Source organism: Borostomias antarcticus (genome assembly GCF_949987555.1).
Source record: "Borostomias antarcticus genome assembly, chromosome: 5".
In the NCBI taxonomy this organism is placed as follows: Eukaryota; Metazoa; Chordata; class Actinopteri; order Stomiiformes; family Stomiidae; genus Borostomias; species Borostomias antarcticus.
In genome coordinates, this window is record NC_140238.1 from 21,437,511 (window position 1) to 21,460,824 (window position 23,314).

The following is a 23,314-nucleotide window of genomic DNA, read 5'->3' on the forward strand; positions in this document are numbered from 1 at the left end:
AAAGTTCAGCTTGTGACAGATAATCTCATATATGAAAACCTAGAGGACAGTCATCGAGAGGGACTGTGCAAAGAAGCAGGGGCTTACAGCCGGTGTATGTACATGTATATATGCACTAGATCAGAAGGAACTGAAAAATAAATCAAACAGACTCGCACTCAATTACACAATAAATACACAGGATACTGGAGAGTGTGTGACACCCACATCACCATACATACACCAGACAAAAGGTTCACTTGGTAACAAGAACAGAATTATAAAGAGTGGACACGTGTTCTGGTGGAACTCCCGTCGAGCAGTCCTCCTCGGAACACGGAAACACAGAGAAGGGAGAACCAGGGACGTTTGGCACGGAAATGAACAACACTAAGAAATAAGGCAGAGACGATGAAATGTCTGGACAGAGAGAGGCAACTTGGGGACCAATAAAGTAGACGGGTCTTCAACACGAACACAAATATTGAACAAATATGTTCTTTCGAGAGCTACCTTGTCGCCTGCAGCAAGAGGGTGCTGTTTTGTGCAGTTAAGAAAATTGGGAATACTTTTCCACAGCTATAGGGTTGAAAATAAAACACCTTTTCAAAGACTTTTTCTTTTGAGTGTGTATGTGTGTGAGGCTGGGTCAAGGACTCCAAGACTCTTAAACACTCTAACAGGAAATAAAGGCAAACCAAATGAACCATGTTCAACACGAAATCTAAAAACACTCTCCCAAACTCATATTGAATGCCTTTGAAAATATCCACCACAGTCAACACTTCTTATGAAGTACAGACTTTGTTATAATCATACAACCAGACACACTCACGGGACACACATACACACACGATCACAAAAACCACACACATTCAAATACAGCACAGCAGTGAGACCCCAGTGCACACACGAGCACACAGATGACACTACGGGGGATTAAACAAAAACAAAAACAAAAAAATACACACGCACGCGCGCGCACACACACACAACACACAGAGAGAGTGAGAGAGACTCCATTACAGTCTGCTGTCACCCGCAGGCCCATCTCTCTCTGATTGGGTCGGGGCTATGATTGACATGGGAGTGACAGCGAAATGGGCCACTTAGAGCAGCCGCTTACTCTAGACATCTTCCCTCTGCCCATGCTTAAACCTCCATATATCTATGACCACTTTGTGACGGCAGGGACAGATTTCTTTTCTGGAGGGGGGGGGGGGGGGGGGCCTGGCTTGTGTCTGTACTGTACACTGTTCTGAACACAGTCAGCTCTTACTGAGCAACCTGGCAGGTTCTTTGACGCTGTAGCAGGTCCATCCGTCTTAGCTCCCGCCCGACAGAGAGACGCCCAGGGGGATTCCTCTGGTCTTCCTGGGTGAGGCGCCGGGGGGGGGGGTCAGTGTGCGGGTCGCTGGTGGCGAGGCACCATGTTGCCAACGCTGATCATGCCGTCCATCCGTCTGTGTGCAAGAGTCTGTGCTTAAAGCAGTGACGGTGGGCATCCGGGACTGTTTGTGTGTGTGTGTGTGTGTGTGTGCACCGGTGGATCAGTTTTTGCATGTTAGTAACTGCAGCAGTGTTCTCTCTTAGTGTTTGTGTGCGTGCGCGCGTGCACGTGTGTGTGTGTGTGTGTGTTTACAGCCTCTGCATGTGAGTGTATATGTATGTATAAATCAGTGTACATCAGTGTGTTGAGTTTTGTTTAACTACATTAAAGTGAGTGTGCAAGTGTTAGTGTTAATCAAAGAGAGAGAAAGGGTGTGAGTGTGTGTGTGTGTTCAGTTATCGGACGAGCCTGTGGAGAAGAGCACTCTCTGGTCGGTTCTGGCCAGCTTGGCGGGGGGCTCCAGTGACTCCTCCCCTAGCCCCGCCCCATCCGAGGGAAGTGACAGCTCCTGGCTCTCGTCATCGCTCTCCTCTTCCTCCTCCTCTTCCTCTTCTGAAACACACACACACACACCCAGAGGGTTAGCCAGGGCGACTATCAGTGATAACATAGCGGTATTATGGGGAAGGAGCTAGTTGCCTTTGTCGGGGTCCAGTGAGTTCAGACTCCTGCCCAGACTGGCAAACTGTGGAGGAGAGAAGCACAGTGTTAGTATCTCATCAGAACTATCCAGTGAGCGAGCTATTTTCGTTCGTTCGTTCGTGTGTGTGTGTGTACCTCTCCCATGACGGCGATGGGCGTCTCCCCCTTGGCCTGGGCGACGCGGTGCTCTATCAGGTAGTACATGTACTCGTCGTAGAGCAGGCGGATCAGGTGGAAGGACCCGAAGCTGGCGGCGCTGCGCAGGGTCAGGTCTCTGATCACCATGGAGCTGGGGGGGGGGGGGGGGGGGTAGCACAGAGGGAGAGGAGGAGGAGAGAGCGTGAGGGAGAGGAGGAGCACAGAGCGTGAGGGAGAGGAGGAGAGAGCGTGAGGGAGAGGAGGAGAGAGCGTGAGGGAGAGGAAGAGGAGAGAGTGTGAGGGAGAGGAGGAGCACAGAGAGCGTGAGGGAGAGGAGGAGAGAGCGTGAGGGAGAGGAGGAGAGCGTGAGGGAGAGGAGGAGCACAGAGAGCGTGAGGGAGAGGAGGAGCACAGAGCGTGAGGGAGAGGAGGAGAGAGCGTGAGGGAGAGGAGGAGAGAGCGTGAGGGAGAGGAAGAGGAGAGAGTGTGAGGGAGAGGAGGAGAGAGCGTGAGGGAGAGGAGGAGAGCGCGTGAGGGAGAGGAGGAGAGCGTGAGGGAGAGGAGGAGCACAGAGAGCGTGAGGGAGAGGAGGAGCACAGAGCGTGAGGGAGAGGAGGAGAGAGCGTGAGGGAGAGGAGGAGCACAGAGAGTGAGGGAGAGGAGGAGGAGAGAGCGTGAGGGAGAGGAGGAGCACAGAGTGTGAGGGAGAGGAGGAGGAGAGAGCGTGAGGGAGAGGAGGAGCACAGAGTGTGAGGGAGAGGAGGAGAGAGCGTGAGGGAGAGGAGGAGAGAGCGTGATGGAGAGGAGGAGGAGAGAGTGTGAGGGAGAGGAGGAGAGAGCGTGAGGGAGAGGAGGAGCACAGAGAGCGTGAGGGAGAGGAGGAGAGAGCGTGAGGGAGAGGAGGAGAGAGCGTGAGGGAGAGGAGGAGCACAGAGAGCGTGTGGGAGAGGAGGAGAGAGCGTGAGGGAGAGGAGGAGCACAGAGCGTGAGGGAGAGGAGGAGCACAGAGAGCGTGAGGGAGAGGAGGAGAGAGCGTGAGGGAGAGGAGGAGGTGAGAGTGAGGGAGAGGAGGAGAGAGCGTGAGGGAGAGGAGGAGCACAGAGAGCGTGAGGGAGAGGAGGAGAGAGCGTGAGGGAGAGGAGGAGCACAGAGAGTGTGAGGGAGAGGAGGAGAGAGCGTGAGGGAGAGGAGGAGCACAGAGAGTGAGGGAGAGGAGGAGGAGAGAGCGTGAGGGAGAGGAGGAGAGAGCGTGAGGGAGAGGAGGAGAGAGCGTGAGGGAGAGGAGGAGAGCGTGAGGGAGAGGAGGAGCACAGAGAGCGTGAGGGAGAGGAGGAGCACAGAGCGTGAGGGAGAGGAGGAGAGAGCGTGAGGGAGAGGAGGAGCACAGAGAGTGAGGGAGAGGAGGAGGAGAGAGCGTGAGGGAGAGGAGGAGCACAGAGTGTGAGGGAGAGGAGGAGAGAGCGTGAGGGAGAGGAGGAGGAGAGAGTGTGAGGGAGAGGAGGAGAGAGCGTGAGGGAGAGGAGGAGCACAGAGAGCGTGAGGGAGAGGAGGAGAGAGCGTGAGGGAGAGGAGGAGAGAGCGTGAGGGAGAGGAGGAGCACAGAGAGCGTGTGGGAGAGGAGGAGAGAGCGTGAGGGAGAGGAGGAGCACAGAGCGTGAGGGAGAGGAGGAGCACAGAGAGCGTGAGGGAGAGGAGGAGAGAGCGTGAGGGAGAGGAGGAGGTGAGAGTGAGGGAGAGGAGGAGAGAGCGTGAGGGAGAGGAGGAGCACAGAGAGCGTGAGGGAGAGGAGGAGAGAGCGTGAGGGAGAGGAGGAGCACAGAGAGTGTGAGGGAGAGGAGGAGAGAGCGTGAGGGAGAGGAGGAGCACAGAGAGCGTGAGGGAGAGGAGGAGCACAGAGAGCGTGAGGGAGAGGAGGAGCACAGAGAGCGTGAGGGAGAGGAGGAGCACAGAGAGCGTGAGGGAGAGGAGGACAGAGAGCGTGAGGGAGAGGAGGAGCACAGAGAGAATCAACCACACATGCGCATGCGCCCCCCCTCCCTCCCTCCCTTTTTTTTAAATACATTTATTTTGGGATTTTATCCCATTTTAATCCAATTTGGTAGCTAATTGACCCTGAACTAGTGTCCAATTACTCCCTAACAAATTATCCCCTCCTTTGTAACCCCCCCTATTTTGTACTAGGGGGTGATTACCCCCAAGTGTTCGGCGATTCGTCACACAACCCCACCGGTCGGCTGTGCGAAGGGGAGAGACGACTCCTGGACTTGCCTCTCATCCTTTAACCAGAAGGGGTCGCTGTGGCGCGTAGAACCCTCGAGATCAAACCAGCCGCCCTCAGGGGGCGGCCGCCCAATATGCCGCTTCCTCCAGGATCCGGCTCTGCTCAGATACACGGACCTGAGCAGCCGCGCCCAAACATGACGCTTTAGGCCGCATCACCGCCGTGGTCCCCCCCGCGCCATCCTTGAGCTCATCTCTATCCCATTCAAGGTGACTGAAAATGTGACAAATGCTTCTCGACACAGCTGTTCCCACTACATCCACTCTGGGATTTCTCCAAGAAAGGGAGATAAGAATGTTGCATTTTAGAGAATTTGAACTTCCACTTCCATTCTCCATATTACCCAAGACGTGTGCTTGTCAACCACAGTGTTTCCCAAACATAGACCAGCTGTGGCCGCGCCAGACCACAATGAACAATTTCCTGCCACAGTTTCGTAATGAAGCCTTCCTCTTCCCAAATCTGATCGCATCAAATCTTGACATCATGTGCTCTGCAGCGCCCGTCTCCTCCCCCTAGCACTGACGGCCTCGTTAGCCCCACTTGCTGCTAGCTAGCTTCCCGTTGTCTCATTTTGACTTACCATACGGATAGCTAGCGCACGTTATCCTACATCAGACACTTCTTGCCTTGTCACCCACAGCCACACCCACAGCTACACCCCCATCCCCGTGGGATACAACCCCCCCGGAACCAGCCAGACCCCCTCACCTGTAGAAGGACCACTTCAGCAGGAAGAGCTTGGCGGCCTTGGGGAAGGCGGCGCTGTGCTGGTAGGGCTTTAGGACCTGGGAGACCACGCCGTCCAGCCAGGCCGCCCACTGCTCCAGGGAGCTCTGCTGCTGCAGGGTCAGCTTGAAGTCCTGCTCCAGCCGCTGCACAACGCGGTCCTCGCACCTGCAAACCCACGACGCCTGCTCCTGGAGGGGGGAGGGAGATGCGGGTCGGGAGGAACGAATGAGGCCCACAGACCAATAACCTGCGTTTGTTTTGCGGGAGAGCTTCATCATTAACAGATGTACAGACCATCCTAACCAGATTTTGTGCGCATGATGTACATCACTTGCAAGTTACACAACGTCATCTATGTAGTGCTGTGGATTCAACCCTCTTTTGATGTAAAAGTCATGAAACACAGTCATAAAACAGAGATTACAAAACAGTGACACATCTGTAAATGTAAATGTCACATACTGTATATGGTTATTTGTCTGTAGGATGTTAAACCGCGTCCTAAAATCAACCAGGTTCCAGCCCTGGGAGACGGCAGTGTGCCCTCTGGTTGTAGTGAACGAGCTGAAGATGAGGAAGTGGAGACACGGCCGGCGTGGGCTAACCAACCTGCACGTTGGCGAAGTCCACGCGGTTGAGGTCGCTGAGCATCTGGTTGATCTGGGCGGTGTTCTGGAGGACGGCGCGCGCCGCCTGGGCCAGGTGGTTGAGGGAGGTGTACCTCCGCAGGGTCTGGGCGAACGCGCTGGCAGACGTCACCTGGAGATGGTGGGGGGAGGGGGGGGGGGGGGGGGTGAGGAGGATGGAGACACCCGGCAGGCCGTACAAAATGGGACACACACACACACGCGCGCACCTTAATGCGGACCATCTCCTCTGGGATGTTCATCATGGCGTTGGTCAGCCAGCTCTCTAGGCTCTTGGCAAAGTTGCGGATGGCTTGGGTTAAGGCACCTGTGGAGAAGGAGCGGAGTCTCAACGCAGGACACGTGGTGGATGTCCTCTACACTGTCCGGGCTAGAGGAGCTTCCACCTTCCTCTTACTGTACTGGGTTTGTTTTTAGCTGTTCTTGTTGAGCTCTTAGATGGGACAAGCGCGTGTTTTGCGGCGTGTTAATTTTGGCGTGCCTGCACAGCCGACCGCAGCCGACGCCCCAAAGAACGCAGGAGACGCGTAGTAGACATGCACGAGTAGTTAGAAACAAGTATATCTCAGGCTTAAGTCGCTTTGGATAAAAGCGTCTGCTAAATGACTGTAATGTTAAATGTAATGTCTACAAGATGTAATGTTACAGTGCTAAGTACTGTTATTTAATATAGTGTTATGCTGTGTTATGTAATGCAGTTTAATATAGTGTTAGGTATTGTGATATAGTGCTGTGTAGCCTTCGAGTGTGTGGTCTGTTAGTGTCAGCGTCAACCCTCGCCCATCAGACGCCCAGGAACTGAATCCATCGTCATCAACGCCAGCGGCTCCACTGCAGCCGTTGCATCACGTCCCGACCTCTAGAGGATCGCCCAGGTTCATTTCTTGATTTTTTGGGACGGACGGCGATGGCGGAGGGTGCCGACCCACGCAGTGGAGCTGAGGGGGTAACGCGGCATGGCGAAGCGTGGTGCGCTATGATGTGATGTTGCTTGGCGGCGGTGTGACTCACTGGGGATGGGCCGCAGCACGTCGGGGATGAGGATCTCCACCAGCGCCTGGTACAGGGCGTTGTCACAGTCACGGGTCCAGCGCAGCACCGGATCGTACTTACACAGGATCACCAGGCAGGACTTGGGCAGACGCTTCTCCGACTCATCGTGCCTGGGGGGGGGGGGGGGGGGGGTACGAGTGTGTGAAAGAAGCGTACTTTGTATTTGAGTATATATTGGTGTGTAACCATTTAATAGTGTGTCTGTGTGCGCGCCTGTGTGTGTGTGCGAAAGAAAGAAGCGTACTATGTATTTGAGTACATATTATGCTGTGTTCACACGGGGTGCGGCGAGAAAATCCGCGCCGCCCAGTTCGCCGCGGGATCAATAGGTTGCCGTGCGGGTCGGCCGCAGAAAGTTACAAAACTTGAACTTTTGCAACCCTGGCTGCCGCGCCGCCGGGTTCGGCGATTCGCGCCGCCTGCCGCCCAGGTTGCGCAAATTGTATTGACTTTCTATATAAACTCGCCGCGCTGCAGGAAAAATCTGCGCCCGGTGTGAACACAGCATTAGTGTGTAACCATGTAGCAGTGTGTGTGTGTATGTGTTGACTCACACGGCCAGAGTGCCCGTGTCCCCAGCCTGGTTCTGGCTGAACCTCCAGAAGGTCTTCCATAGCGTCTCCACCAGGGTGAACTGCAGGTTGATCATCACATCCAGAATGGCCTGTGACAGAGGAGACAGAAGTCTCAGTATATCTCTCTCTCACACACGCGCACACACACACACGGATGTGGTTTAACAGTCAGACAAACACAAAGTGGGTCAACCGGTTTCACAAGTCACACACAAAACAGACAAGGGTGCTGTGTATTCTTGTAATGTCTAACAGATAATCGGTCTCACGGTGATATGCCTCGACCAACCAACCAGCCAGCCATATAAACAAACAGTCAGTCAGTCCGTCAGACAAACAGAGGAACGAACAGTGCGACATACAGACAGGCACCTCACAGTGTTCCCGATAGAGCAGCTGGAAGTTCTTGATGTGCTCTGGCTCTATGTCCTCGGGCAGAGCTTTCCCCTGCAGGTCGATGTCCGGGAACTCTGGGAGCGCCCGCGACGCGTCTGCCAGCCACGGGAGACGAGGTGTCACTAACACACACTGAGAACATCCCCTCAACGCACATTCCACATCTGGTCATAGTTGAAAAAGTCGTAGTAGAACACGGGAAAACTGGTTCTAAAGCAAAATGTACAGTTTGGCGATGCTCTGGAATGGAGGTAGAGGTTGCTTATTGTCTAGGTCGTGTCTCTCTATGGACTAGCGCAGCTCCGCCCCCTCACCCAGGAACTGCTGGTACTGCTGCACTTGAGCGCTGATGTCGGAGAGCCCCGCCCCCTGCTGCTGCTGCTGGCCCGAGCCCGCCGCCGTGCCATTGGTCATGCCCTCCACCTTCTGCACAGGCTTCAACCTGGAGCAGGGGCGGAGTTCACACACTAGGTCAGGGGTCACAGAGGGAGGTACAGGCGGGGTCACAGTTGTCTGAGGTAACAGAGAGTGGTGGAAAACAGGAGGGAGAGAGAGGGAGCCGAGAAGGAGTGAGAGAGGACAGAGAGGTAAAGAGAACAGAGAGAGAGAAGAGAGAGAGGGAGAGAGAGAGAAGCAGAGAGAGAGGGATGGAGGGAGGGAGAGAGAGAAGCAGAGAGAGAGGGAGGGAGAGAAGCAGAGAGAGAGGGAGAGAGAGAGGGAGAGAGAGAGAAGCAGAGAGAGAGGGAGAGAGAGAGAAGCAGAGAGATAGAAGAGAGAGGGAGAGAAAAGCAGAGAGAGAGGGAGAGAGAGAGAAGCAGAGAGAGAGAAGAGGGAAGGAGGGAGAGAGAGAAGCAGAGAGAGAGGAGGGAAGGAGGGAGAGAGAGAAGCAGAGAGAGAGGGAGGGAGAGAAGCAGAGAGAGAGGGAGGGAGAGAAGCAGAGAGAGACAGAGAGAGAGAGGGAGAGAGAGAGAGAAGCAGAGAGAGAGGGAGAGAGAGAGGGAGAGAGAGAAGCAGAGAGAGAGGGAGAGAGCACCTCTGTTTCTGGGAGAAGGGCTGCTGCCTCATGGCCAGGTGCTGCTGGTCTTCCATCAGTCTGATGAGGGAGGAGCTGGCCTTGATCCTCAGGCCGTAGTAGTGGTACTTAGAGTTGCCCCTGGAACGAACACACACACACACACACACACACACACACACACACACACACACCTGGGATTAACTACCTGCCTATGTGTTTGGTGAGGCCTAACTTGTGTGTTTATGTGCATCATATTTTTCTGTGTGTGTGTGTGTGTGTGTGTGCGTGCCTGCAGCTCTGCGTACAGTATAAGTTTTGTGTGTGTGTGTGTGTGTGTGCGTGCAGCTCTGCATACAGTATACGTTTTGTGTGTGTGTGCGTGTGTGTGTGTGCGGCTCTGCGTACAGTATACGTTTTCTGTGTGTGTGTGTGTGTGCGTGCAACTCTGCGTACAGTATACGTTTTCTGTGTGTGTGTGTGTGTGTGTGTGTGTGTGTGTGTGTGTATGTGTATATGTGTGTGTGTGTGTGTGTGTGCGTGCGTGTGTCTCGTCCCCCCCCGCCTCACCGTGTGCCCAGGCGGCGCGTCCGCAGGCCCATGAAGACGGAGCGGATGAGCTTGCCGAAGGAGGCGGCGTTGACGGGCTCCAGCTTCTGGTCCTGACAGTGCAGCAGGTAGTGGCAGTACAGCGTGGAGCGAGGCAGACTCACACCCTCCGCCGTCTCATAGTTCTCCAGTAACCACTGCACCTGGCCAGGAGGCACACACACACCAGGACTGGAGGGGTTAGTCACTACACACACGCATGCACACACACGCGCACGCACACGCACGCACACGCACGCACACACACACACACACACACACACACACACACACACACAGTACACAAGCACGCAATCACACAACGCACAGGCGCATTAGTGATTATACTACTTTCCTTTGTATAAATAACACGTACTGTATGTACAAACATGATACATGTCATATCATGTGACAATCACAATTCACGTACTGCACACATGAAATAACGTGAGAAAACACACACACACACACACTGACATACACTGCGTGCCGTGGCATACAATCTGGGTATGCAATGAATCATGACTTGAAATACTGATGGGATGCTTGGTCTATCAACAACTATAAAAAATGGGGCAATACGATGAATTCGGGGCAAAGCAAGTAGAGAAGATGACCTCCCCGTTCCAGATGCTCCACTGTCACATGCAACCTTATGATATGAGACACGGTGAAGCCATGGCTTTCTTTTAAAAACTGTCTATGAAGACGAAATCACAGTTAAAGTTTCTCTCTGTGAAATGGAATGCTAATGCTAATGCTAATGGGGCTCGTTTGGTCATGATCACGAAGCATCCATTCTGATAGCTTGTTACTTTAACTGTGCTTTCCCCAATGGCAAAACTCAACAATGACTTCATCAATGTGCGGCGTAGTTTGGGTAGATTGGCGTCTCTGCATACCTTTTTGTCTGCCGACGGCACGCTACTCTCCTCTCCCTCTGTAATACTCACGGTGGCCGGAGACGCGCGGGCGTTGTGCGAGTAGCTCTGACTGTTGCCGCCCCCTCCACCGCCCGCCCCCAGCATATACCCCCCCTGGATCACGTAGCTGCCCCCGCCGCCGCCGTTGGCCCCCGCCCCTTCCCCGGCGGCTCCGTTGGCCGCACCGCTCGCCGCTGCCACCACCGTGGCCCCTCCCCCCGCGGCGGCGGCTGGGTTGGCCACGATCTGACCCGTCCCCGCAACGAACATGGACACACCGGCGGAGCCCGTGGTCACGGAGACGGTCAGCGGGGTCCCCGGGGCGGTGACCGAGGCGGGAGGGGCTTCGTAGTAGGGGGCGGCGCTGGTCTGCGTATACAGGGGGGCGTCTGTGTAGGAGAAGCTGCCGGAGCGACTGGAACCAAGGGGAGAGTAGAGAACGGTCTGGAGACTACGTCTCACTACGTCTTTTTCACTTTTCAGACACTTAGGCTATTGATGAACACACAGGCTATTGACCAGAGAGGGAGAGGGAGTGACAGAGAGAGAGAGAGAAGCAGATTAACTTACATAGTACTAGTGGTGTAGTTGAGGGAGAGAGAGAGAGAGAGAAAGAGAAAGAGACTTACATAGTACTAGTGGTGTAGTTGAGGGAGAGAGAGAGAGAGAGAGAGAGAGAGAGAGAGAGAGAGACTTACATAGTACTAGTGGTGTAGTTGAGGGAGAGAGAGAGAGAGAGAGAGAGAGAGAGAGAGAGACTCACATAGTACTAGTGGTGTAGATGAGAGAGAGAGAGAGAGAGAGAGAGAGAGAGAGAGAGAGAGAGAGAGAGACTTACATAGTACTAGTGGTGTAGTTGGCCTCTCCCCCTTCCACATACTGCACCTGGTTGGTGTAAACATGCTGCACAGGCACCTGCTGCAGCACCTGAGCACACACACACACACACACACACACACATGCGCACACACAGGCACATGCGCACATAAACGCACCCACACTAGATCAAATCTTATCCCAGCATCCTCCACAACAGTCTCTTTCCATATATTTTCAACGTGTTAATCCACAACAAGCTCAATTATATCAGTGGAAAATGACCTTCCAGCTTGATAATTAATTACCAGATAGACAGAGAGACAGACAGACAGACAGACAGATGATAGACAAATAGTCAGATAGATGGAGGAAATTTTAAAGTATGTACAGTAGCTTCTGTGCTATGAGCCTATTAGCAGCTAGCTAGCTATGGGGCTTGGCTTGTGCGTCCTTCTATCCCTCAACAGCTCTCCACCAACATCCCCCCCTAGGCTGCCTTACTGCTACACCTACTCTGAGGGCTGAGGTCGGGTCCAGCAGAAGTGTCTGGCCCGGGCTGGAGGCCACCGTAGCCGGGTAGGGGCCCGGCCCCGTCTCCCAGCCCAGGGCCAGCAGGGGCAGGGTGAAGGCGAAGGCGGGGTACACCAGGGGGAGGTATGGGGAGTACTCCAGGCCGCGGAGCTCTGCCTGGATGACGTCCGGGTGTCTGTCCAGCGCCCACACCAGGTACTCTGTCCTGCTCTCTGTCCAATCCGCTAGCTCCTCTCTGTCTCTCCTTGAGTTTGGGTCTGACTCCCTGTCTCTCTGCTCGCTAGCCTGGGACCCACCAGGGAAGGATGAGCTTTGTCTTGTTTCACAGAATCAGAGGGCTATACAGGCGGTTGAGTAGGACAATAGCATAACCAAAGCGTGTGTGTGTGTGTGTGTGTGTGTGTCTTACCTCTTGGGTCAGGTGGACAGGCTGCAGGCTGGTGACATTCAGCTGAGCGCCAGGTTCAGTCTTGGTTATCTGGGAGGTGGGCTGTACCACTGACCTCTGGTGACAGGAGGCAGGGCACAGGGGGAGAGAGCTTCGCATGAATCACTGGACCATCTGAGCGTCCGCTAAGCTAAGCTAAACTAGGCTAAGCTAGGCTAGGCTAAGCTAGGCAAACCTAAGAAGCACTAAGCTTGACTCACTAGGAAGACTACGGCTGTGTTCGCATACTGCTACTTTTTACTACCGGTACGTGGGACATACATCCTTTTTTGGCATACTATATAGTATGGAAGTAGTAGATTCCGAACGCAGCTTAGGAAAAATAAGCTAAGATCAACTAAGCAAAGATGGGCACACCTAAGCTAAGCTATGCCAACGGCCTTGTATTACTGTGTGCTCAGACTGGGGATGACCAGAGTTGTATTACTGTGTGCTCAGACTGGGGATGACCAGAGTTGTATTACTGTGTGCTCAGACTGGGGATGACCAGAGTTGTATTACTGTGTGCTCAGACTGGGGATGACCAGAGTTGTATTACTGTGTGCTCAGACTGGGGATGACCAGAGGTGCCGGCCTGCCGCAGATCCTTATTCAATTTAATTCAATTTAAAAAAACAACAACTTTATTATACCCCTCATACCTCCCATTATTCCCGTGCCCTGACTTGCAGTCAGTCTGACCACCACCTTGGGCTCATTTGGTGACATCAAACCATTTCCTCCTTGCCTTATTTCTTTGCTAATAAAGGCCCATAATACCGAATAGTTTTCTTTTCAACCACCGACACACCAAACTGAGAAGTTTGGCCTCACGGTTGATATCATGTGGAACGTGAGGGTAGGATGTGTGGTGTCTGGTTAAGTAGTGGCGCGCTGCCTGGTTCTCTATGTGTAACGGGCATGGGTGAGGGGAAGAGGTGGGGGTCGTACCTGCTGGGCTGTCTGCACCTGCTGCACCACCTGTGTGGGCACGCCGGTCTGCACCACCGCTGGAGGGGGGCTGGAGTCCGACACGGAGTCACTGGAGTGCAGGGAGCCCTCTGGAGGGGAGAGGGAGGAGAGGGGAGAGAGAAGAGAGGAGAGAGCAAGAGAGAACAGTCAACAGTAGAATACCAGTTGACTATGAGTCATACCCAAACATGACCTTTATAGTAAGCTCGCTCACAGGGAAGGAGTTGACATGTTTGCCTACTCATTTGCACCCTGCCTGCCCACGCTCACTGGAGCTGCACAGTGAATGACTGCTTCTTGCTTAACGCCTGGGCTTGAACTAGAAGATGACTCATCACTTCCGCTTATCCCCCACAGGCCTTCCTAGAATGACACACCAGTGTTGCTCGTTTGAAACAGATGATGGTCTTCTTTTTGTGCATGGCTGTAAGCCAGCGCACCAAAGATAGCAAATGTCTGGTTGTCACTCCCTCTCTCCCTCCCTCCCTCCCTCCCCCCTTCCCTCCCTTCCTCCGTTGTGTTGTTGACCTGCAGTTCTATGTTGCTACCATAAGAGGCAGTGGTCCCAGAACATCAAAACAAAAACACTATGACACCGCACATTTTCCAGATCCTCTGTGCCACAGAGTCTGTGGAGTAGTGGATAGGGTGTCCACCTCCCATGCCGAAGGTCATGCCTCGTGGGTTCAAGCCTCGATGTGGACAATATTTTGTCACTGGATGTAATAGAAGCTATGTAAAAATTGGTTACCCGGTGGTGCCATGTCAGTTATTGAATTTATGTGTAGTAATTGAACATTTGAAATACTCCTGTTTTGAAATTATACCTACAGTATAGGTGTCTCAGTAATTACCCATTATATATTAGGCTATACTTTGCATGTATTTACCAGGTAAATGTTTAGTTTGTAGACGGACAGGAGAGATCCCATAGGAACAAAACATTTTTTTTTTTTTATCTTTAAGGAAATGTACAGTCTGTTTTGCAGATTAATTAACTGTGTCCAACTGATTGTGCCACCACAAGACACAGTGATCCCAGAACATCAAAACAAAAACACTATAGCTGTCTTTCCACTGTCGGGCTGAACGGTTACTAGGAAGTTTTGTTCGGCTCCGTTCTGTCCCGGACTCGTGAGAACCGTTACCATCTGTTTTTCCACTGTCGGGCCGCTAAGAGTATGGAGGAGGATTTGGTTTATTTTGGACTATTTCTGGTTTTTCTTTTTATGCGCCTACATGAGCACACAAACCGTACCTGGCGTGATGGTGTTGAAAGAAGGAGAAAGAGAAGAAAGAGAGAGGAAGATGCCTACAAGTCCAAGTAGGCACAGGAGGAAGACACAAATCAAAGTAGGTAACAACTAACGTTACACACCAACTACAAAAAGTAAACCTGTTGCGTTCTTGTGATTGAAACAAGTTTAGGTAGGCTACAGTAACATTATATTACACAGGCTAGCAGCAGTGTTTCCCCTACGATACAGTTGTAAAATAAGCAACAGCTACGGTTAAATAAAGAGACTTGACTTGATTAGCCTCAGAATCCTTTGGTGCCCCTCTTACCCTGACCTCCTCTTCCCCTCTAACCTCTAGTGTAATAATGTTATCCCAGGCACGATCTAGAAGAGGGAGAGGAGAGTACAGGGGGGGTGGGAGACCATTTGGGGGAATAGGGGGCACTAAGGATGGGGTAAGTAATGGCAGAGAGGCCATTGTGCTGTGGAGCTGACAGCTGCTCATTTTTTATCTTTGCGTGAGAACATGTAGTTCAGCCAAGCATGTTGACTGGCAGTAAATCGTTTCGTCATTCCAAGGAAGTTCTGAACGACCCGACCACAAAATAATAATCTAAAAATAAACTACATACAAGAAACGACATTTGTCGAAAATGGACACATAAACAAGTGTGGGTAATGTAGATTCACCCACATTAAAATGAGACTGATTCATAACCAAAATAAACTCCTCGGGGTCCCTTTAATGTTATAGAAGCTGCTGCTAGTTGTTGTGAGTTCATGAGCTAACTGGCTATCCCGCTCTTATTGTGCTGGATTAGCATTGGAAGCATTGGAACTGATGTGTCCAGGCGACAAGACCTATTTTAATTTATCAGACATAATTTCATGTTATTTCAATTCACAGCTATTTCAGTGGCATGACTAGCTTCCGTCCTACCTGTCCTGAACAGAAATAAGACAGCCACGCGAGGCTGGACCTGGCCTGGTTAATGAACTATTTTGAAATGGGACCAATTATATGATTGTGCATTTAAAACTACTCCGGTTTCTGAATGGCAATGGATGGAACAGAGTAGAGTGCAGCTACAAGACTGCTGAAGGAAAAAAACTGACATACCAAAATAATGCACGTATTAAGAAAAACTTCAGACAAAGTCAACCTGAAAGGTGTGTGTACAGGCAGGAGTGTGATGTGACGTTGGACCCTCACCTGTGACCGTGACGACGATGTACTGGGGCGTGGCCTGGGCGTTGCCAGACTGCGTGGGGGAGCTCTGGATTTCTGCCGTCACGTACTGCGTCTGAGCGGGCGGAGCCTGTGCGGGCGGCGCCTGGGCGCCTGTCGTGGTCTTCTGAGCGGGTGTGGGAGGGGCCTGGTCAGTGGGAGTGGTTTGCCCGGCAGACGATGCAGCAGTGGGCACCGCGGTCTGAATCTCGGCCAGGAACTGCGGCGTGGAGGGGTCCGAGGCCGTCTGTCCGGCCGCCACGCTCACACCTGCCCCTTGAGGCTGGCTCGTTGCCTGCAACTCCCCCACGTAGCCTGATGTGGCCATCACGGATGCTCGGACTCACCACTGGTGACAAGGAGGGAAAGCATAAACGTATTAACAAAGATTTTCAAATACAAGCGGATAAACCACAAGCTATTGCCAAATGAGACACATCAACTAAACGGTATCACTGTGACACGATAACAGCCATGCCCAACTGTAGCCTGATATCAGACAAGAATTGTCAACTCGTTACACTCTGTTGTGAACTTCAAGAGTCAGTCAACTTTGGAGTGGGCAGATTTGAACGTCTGGACCCAGGCTAGCCTAACTGAAACCATGGGGACTTTCAAGCACATGTATATGACACCTTCACAGATCGTTGGCATACTGAGTATGCATTTTATTTGTAGTCTTTATTTTGAGGCAAATCAACTCACTTGACATCCACCCATTCTTTAGTTTTTTTTTGGAACCGAACCAAGAGCAACTTGAATGGGAAAGCTTCAGCCTCAACTGTCAGTACTGCAGCTAGAGAAGAGATGTGGGGGAGGAGGGCTGACGGGAAAAGGCATCTGGTGTCCTATTCCCTGTAATGTGATCGCAGAGCGCCACAGGCTACGGTTCTTCATTAACACTCTGAAAGTAAAGGAGGTTACCCCCCTCACCAGAGTTTCATTAGGCCTACTGCAGTCGCCTTTCACTATGTAGAAGCCTTGCTGTATTTTGTACCACTGCGACCAAAACACAGACATAGGTTGATAATGGTATTTCATCAGAATGTAGGTCACTCTTTTAATAGAATAGACTGCCTCTAGCCTTGACACCCTCTACTAACCCTTAGCGGCAAGTGCTCCTCTTTATTCTCGCGTGTTTTTCCTCATACACGCTCACTCTCTCATACACACACGACACATTCAATGGGAGGAAGTCGGAGATACTGTAAGAATAAGTTATCGGTGGTATGCAGAAACTATCCCAGCCAGATCGGTGGTAGCAAAGGTTGAAATGCGAAGCAAAGATCTCCCGTCCAAACATTCTCATCCACCACCACTGTAACTAACGTTAGTGTAACAGTGAAATATGTCGCATTATTCGTATAGTTGATACACCTGCCGTAGATCTAAAAAGTCACAGCTATCACTGCCACGCCCCTCTCGCCTTTCTCCACACCCCACCGACAGTTCGTCTTTGCCTTCGTGGCTTTCACGAGTTCCAAGACTAAACTTTCTGAAGTCCTGTGTGGGCAAAGCCAACAGGCTGCCTCGCCGTCAACGGTCTCTGTGGCTAGTGAGGTCAACGACAGAGTCCTCATAGCTAGTAAACAGTTACCTGGTAAAGTACATAATTGTTAGCTAGCTATGTATAGCTAACAGGCTAACGCTAGTAAGTGGGAGGCAAGTTATGTGCAAACGGCTAGCTAGCTAGCTTGTCCCATAGCTACTATACACACCCGCCATTTTGTACCCCTATCGTGCATTTGACATCGTCATAACAACGGCCTGGGCATTTACTGTGGCTGGCTCCAGCGTCATGGCAGTCAATGTACTCCGGCACAACAGCTATGCGTTTCTAAACACTTTCAACATAATATGCCACCAAGCACGCTAGCTAGCTAGCTAACGTTGGCAGCCAGTTTGCTATTAATGGCTACTGAAACAACAGGCAAAAAAACAACAGCAGCCTTCAAAAATCATTTTCATGTGATACATTTCTCCATACGAAAGCTATCTACTATGTTTAGAGTTTCACCTCTGATTCCGAGTGAATTTCCCACCGGTATTTTTGTTTTTTTATTTTTTCAAGGATTCGGGCTGTTGTTGTTGATTCTCGTTGCTGGGTTCTTGTCGCCAGGGCTACCGTGGCTATGGCGCCTCGTCCTCACCGGGGCAACTGTTGCTACCCACCCGCTTTGATCCCGCCCTCTTTATCGTTCTGATTGGCGGACAATTCCCAACTTGTCTAACGGCCATAGGACCACCGACGTCGTCGATACAAAGCATCTCCTACTGATTTGTGCAATATCCTTGTCAATCAAAGGTAAAAAAAAATACAACTGAGGCGGATCCCATATCCTTGAAAGCTATTGGAGTATAGCACTGTCAAGTACATTCAGTGGACAATGATTTGGTGGTTACTCTCTCTGTGTCCTTTTTATTCGGATTGATATAATGATACAATTATGCTGTCACTTTCAATGATTCAAATTGCCGATGAAAGCCATGTATATCAAAAACGGATCACATGCTGGATCTGTGAGCGTAAGGTTCAATGTCACAGTCTGTTTTTTGGGCGGCTATTCATGCATGTAAACAAATGATAATGAAATGTCTATTTTGGTTATTCAAAGCATTGTTGCACTTGTTATACCAATGAGAGGCATATCGACCAGAACACAGACACACAATCATAAGAGAAACGGTTCCCATTCTGTTAGCTATTTTGACCTCACCAGGCCAATACTCAGTGCAAATGAGTCTCATGCTTCATATCCCCCAGAAATGCCAAGTTGTTTGCATTGTTATCCACATATTAATTACAAAGCCATTATCGAAACGAGGGACCTTTGACTATGCGGATAGACCGATAGGGCCTGGCCTTTGTTTGGCTCCTATGATGACTTACATGTTATCTGACTTTAGAAATGTCACTGGCCCTGTGTCATTCCCTCAGCAGCCCCCCCCCCTGCATGCCCCGGTTCAGAGGGGGACAGTGAAGTGAGAGACAAGAGCCAGTCACAGAAGGGTAAAGCAGCTGTGGTTGCAAAGGGTCAGTGGTGAGAATGAGAACATGGGGGATTTAACAAAAGGTAGAAAATGTGAAATTGGTATAAAAAAAGAGATTGTGAGAAGAGAAGTTGAAGTTTGGGGTGTCCATGTGTGTCTTTTTTGTTTTATTTCAGGGTACAAAACGTTTGTCATCCATAGAGGGTCCTCCGTATCTGCCCCAATGGTCATGTCCTGACGTGAATGACCATCAGGGCAGTGTGAATACTCACTCATTATTATGATGACGACTTTCTGTTTGACACCAGTCAACAAGTGGTCAGACGCAAAAACAGCAAGTCCACGGCACTCTGCTTTAGATTAAAAATCTGAATCAGAATTTGTTTTATTGCCATGCAGTTTTTCAAACGTACTAGGAATTTGCTTTTGGTCGTGGTGCATAACATGGAGACAACACTGGACTGGGTGCAGGGACGAGACAGAACAATGCAAAGACAGGACAGTGCAAAGAGCAAGTACAAATGCTAGTGCAAAAAAGGAGAAGCTAAGAAAAAGAAAAGAAAAATATGATATGGGTTATTGCAACCGGCCCACCTTTCCAGGTACTCTGCCCTGCATCATCTGAGCCAGTGGCATCACTCTCTCTCCTCCTCTTCTTTCCCTCCTTCATAGCACCAGCGAACCATGGATGGCAGGGGCCTCATCCTCCCTGGGCCAGGACCAGGGCTACAGGAGCTGGGTGGCTACAGCAGGTTATCAAATGGGCTTTAAAAAGCTTTAATTCACAGCTAGTTTACGATAGAACGATTCAAAGCATTTCAACATGCTTCGGCCATACATGGCCTTCATCAGGGCTCAACAATGAAGCGTTCACGTGGGTCAGAAGCACTTGGCTGACTGTCGGGTTGGTGTATTTTCAGGAGGAAGCTGCCTGACCCCTCTTCATATAGTGCAGGGGTGGCCAACCCGCGGCTCGCGAGCCGCAAGCGGCTCTTTGCCCGTCAATGTGCGGCTCATCCATTCATTGATTAAAAGAAAAGTTGGCTTGCGGCTCTTCCATCCTTTCATTAAAAAAATTAATTAATTAATTCCTTAAGAACGTTTCTCTCTCTCTCTCTCTCTAGTTTCGCTGTGCATTTCTTCCTGCCCATTTTAGTTTATTGCAGATGTGTCATAAAATCATATGATTCGTTTCGCTAGGTCGCGAGGAAGTCGCGTGAGAACCACTTCAAACCATATAGGTAGCAAATCACCTTGGTAACAAAATAATTGTAAACAAAATAATTTGCTTTGCGTGGGGCATTCTCTTTTACGACAAAAGCTAACGTAGCCTAGGCTACTGTACACAACCAAAGAATGGCTGGAAAGAAATACGCAGCGAAAAGAAAATTTGAAGACGAACACAGGACATTTTTTACTCGAGTGGGATAGTCATTTTTTCTTCATAGAACGTAATGGTAAGTCATTCTGTCTGATATGCCAGACATCATTGGGACATTTCAAAGCCTCAAATCTCCAGCCCAGTCCAGTCCAACCCAGCCCAGTCCAACCTAACCCAGCCCAGTCCAGCCTCACCCAGCCCAGTCCAGTCCAGCCTAACCAAGCCCAGTCCAGCCTAACCAAGCCCAGCCCAGCCTAGCCCAGCCCAGTCCAGCCTAACCCAGCCCAGTCCAGCCTAATCCAGCCCAGCCCAACCCATCCCAGTCCAGCCTAACCCAGCCCAGTCCAGCCTAGCCTAGCAGCCTAGTCCAGCCTAGTCCAGCCTAGCCAGCCCAGCCCAGCCCATCCCAGTCCAGCCTAACCCAGCCCAGCCCAGCCCAGTCCAGTCCAGCCCAGTCCATCCTAACCCAGCCCAGCCCAGCCCAGCCTAACCCAGCCCAGCCCAGCCCAGCCCAGCCCAGCCTAACCCAGCCCAGTCCAGCCCAGCGTAACCCAACCCAGTCCAAAATATATTATGTCAGAAAATATCTTGCTGTATGTATTAATTTTAAATAAATTAACTTTAAATGTATATTTAATGGACAATAACGTTTTTCTTCTTATTTTAGACTGGGGTGCCTTGGAATTTTAAGTAGGCTACTTATGAAGGGTGCGGTGACTGAAAAAAAGGTTGAGAAACGCTGGTATATATGGTGTGGCTCTGGGTGGTACCACAGTAATTTTTGTGGCTCTTAGTCTCTGACTGGTTGGCCACCCCTGATATAGTGCATATACATTTGTCATCTTCATAGTTGATTATAACAGCACTGCCTAATGGAAAATGTTGTGCGTAAGCATAATGATTTTTAAGGTAGATTTGATGGTCACTAAATGAGTATCTGAAATAAAAGGCGTGATTGACATCCCAAAATGCTTATTTCCCCCTAATCAGATTACAGAGGACTCTGACATCATATCTTGTTTGGGCTGTTTTGGTTAATTATACCACCTTTGGTTCAGGCTTTGTCTCCATAAAGGTCTCTGTCTCTATCTGTCGAACCCATCTCTGATTCTCTTGGGGAGGGCCCGTGTACGCAGGTTGTGCGTCTACCTCCCAGCTGACCAGAGAATCCCTTTATAAGCCAACCTGGGTCAATGGGAGAGTCACATCACTCACCAACCTAGAGAGAGACCCAGAGACAAACACCTGCAACCTAAGGCTAACCTAATCAACTGAAGACTCTCTTCCGTCGTCTCTTTCTCTTTGGTTTCCTTCTCGATATGATGTGGAAAGCTGTGGTCCTGGCTGTGTGTCTGCTGGTGGCGGGGGTGCAGGCGATGGAGGGCCCCACATATGGGGTGAAGCTGTGCGGCCGGGAGTTCATCCGGGCAGTCATATTCACCTGCGGAGGCTCTCGCTGGAGAAGGTCCATCGGGAGTGCAGGTGAGACTCGGACGATTGTCTGAACGAAAATAATGGCTATATTGTTCACGTTTGTGAATTGACATCCTCTTGCCACTTGTGTTTATGTGTGACTGTTCATTCCCTGTTCCACTGGCTATAGCTCAGGAGGTAGAGCGGCCGGCTGGGGATCGCAAGGTCTCTGGTTCGATCTCAGCTCCCGTTGTGCCGAAGTGTCCTTGAGCAACACACTGAACCCCGAAATTGCTCACGCACGTCATTGTGGTGGATTACCTAGTACTGTCACCTCACAGCAAGAAGGTCTCTGGGCCTTTCTGTGCGGAGTTTGCATGTTCTCCCTGTATTTGCAAGGGATTCCTCCCAAAGAAGCCAATACAAAAAACATGCAGAGGAGCAGATGCTCTTCACTCCGTTCTCTGACCAGGATCTGGACTGAGCAGTTGGACTTGGTCCCAGGGCTGCCCACTGCTCCTGGCTGCCCCTGGAGGAGGGACAGCTTGGATGGGAGAAATGCAAGAAACTATTTCCACCGGCGACACCTGAAAACTGCATGTGCATGTGTGTGTTGTGTGCCATGTTGCCTCTCACTGTGTGTGCAATGTGTGCGTGTCACTGTGTGGCCCAATAAAGACCCACCCCCTTGCGTCTTGTAATTTTACATTTTAGTGGTTCCAGACAGTAGAGGCAACATGTTCTCTCTCCCTTCCTCACCCCTCCAATGCTGCGCCATTGTAATTGCAGGGATGTTCTGTAGAGCTTGAGCCAGAGCCCTTCTTAACACAAACCCTCGGAGTTGTGGAGCGAGCGGTGGTCTAAAATTCCACCAAACTGCTGACTTCAGATCTACAAAGCATGTGAATCACCGTGATGATCAAGGTCGTAGTCCAGCTGCCTGATCCTGTTTTACATTGTTCTCCAGGAGACCTCTCTGAGGATCCATTCAGCTCCCGTGACGACGAGTCCCCCGAAGGCTGGAGCCCAGACTCTATGGCCGAGGGCTCCTTCCAGCAGACCAGCGACCCGGGGGTCCAGAGCCCGGCCAGAGAGGGCCAGGACGGCGTGTTCAGGAGGCAGGCCCGCTCCCTTATCTCAGACGAGATCCTGGAGGCCCTGCGCACCGCTGACCGCAAAGGCCGTGACGTGGTGGTGGGCCTGTCCAACGCCTGCTGTAAGTGGGGCTGCAGCAAGAGCGAAATCAGCTCCCTCTGTTGAGAGTTCCTGCTGGCGCCACACACACATTCTGATCAGCTAACTAGATCTTTTGTAGTCTTCCTCCGCTAAAATATGATGTTTACTTTCCTGAGACACTCATTATGATGTTGTATTCTCAGATGGAAATGATATGCTGTTCACAAATCACGTTTCCCATCATCCAACCCTTTGTCTTGGGATGATATTTTGGTATACTCTGTATTTTTTTTAATTGTTATGATTGATATCCGTCTCCCTTTGAATCTAAATCCAAGCTGTTATATTTGAATTTTTTATGTGTCATAAACATTTTAATAAATATTTGATTTGCATTAGACAACATCCAGGCTTTTTGGGGTGTTTTCTCAGTTTCCAACCATCTTGCACTGTGGAACAGGGCTGTCCACCTAGTGCCATATTAAATAAAATGCATGTTAATTAACATTTTGCTTGCGGCTAACAAGAAATGAAATGTTTAATAAGAATAAAGCCATGGTAGGAGGGCAGGGGCGTAATCAGGGTAAAACATTTACAAAGGTCATGTATGAGGGTCCAGTTTTATATTTCATTTTTATAATCAGCATACAATTATGCTAAGTAGAGTAGCCTTGCCTACAATGGTCCTAGATCTCCGACTCGGTCCTGAGAGCTACCCAGTACCGGAGGCTTTCTCTCCAGGTAGTTGTAATCAGTTTAGTCATTCATTTCCCAAGTCCTGA

General features: G+C 50.9%; 2 protein-coding genes across 2 annotated transcripts; one reads left to right on the forward strand and one right to left on the reverse strand.

Moving 5' to 3' along the window:
• Nucleotides 1-1,221: 1,221 nt before the first annotated feature.
• On the reverse strand, nucleotides 1,222-17,693 carry rfx1a (regulatory factor X, 1a (influences HLA class II expression)). The gene is made up of 18 exons (XM_084437639.1): nucleotides 17,589-17,693; nucleotides 15,557-15,920; nucleotides 13,085-13,194; nucleotides 12,116-12,211; nucleotides 11,195-11,283; nucleotides 10,336-10,771; nucleotides 9,416-9,597; nucleotides 8,867-8,986; nucleotides 8,148-8,275; nucleotides 7,810-7,928; nucleotides 7,417-7,526; nucleotides 6,821-6,972; nucleotides 6,019-6,116; nucleotides 5,772-5,921; nucleotides 5,142-5,350; nucleotides 2,147-2,300; nucleotides 2,009-2,054; nucleotides 1,222-1,921 (listed from the first exon to the last, which is right to left on the reverse strand). Exons 2-18 carry the CDS (start codon nucleotides 15,897-15,899, stop codon nucleotides 1,761-1,763), a joined length of 2,703 nt encoding a protein of 900 aa, XP_084293765.1. The 5' UTR covers nucleotides 15,900-15,920; nucleotides 17,589-17,693; the 3' UTR covers nucleotides 1,222-1,760.
• A 3,569-nt stretch (nucleotides 17,694-21,262) lies between these two features.
• LOC311309417 (relaxin-3-like) lies at nucleotides 21,263-22,616 on the forward strand (the record flags this gene model as incomplete). The annotated part of the gene is made up of 2 exons (XM_084438698.1): nucleotides 21,263-21,425; nucleotides 22,324-22,616. The coding sequence occupies 2 exons, from the start codon at nucleotides 21,263-21,265 to the stop codon at nucleotides 22,614-22,616; spliced, it is 456 nt and encodes a 151-aa protein (XP_084294824.1).
• Nucleotides 22,617-23,314: the final 698 nt, after the last annotated feature.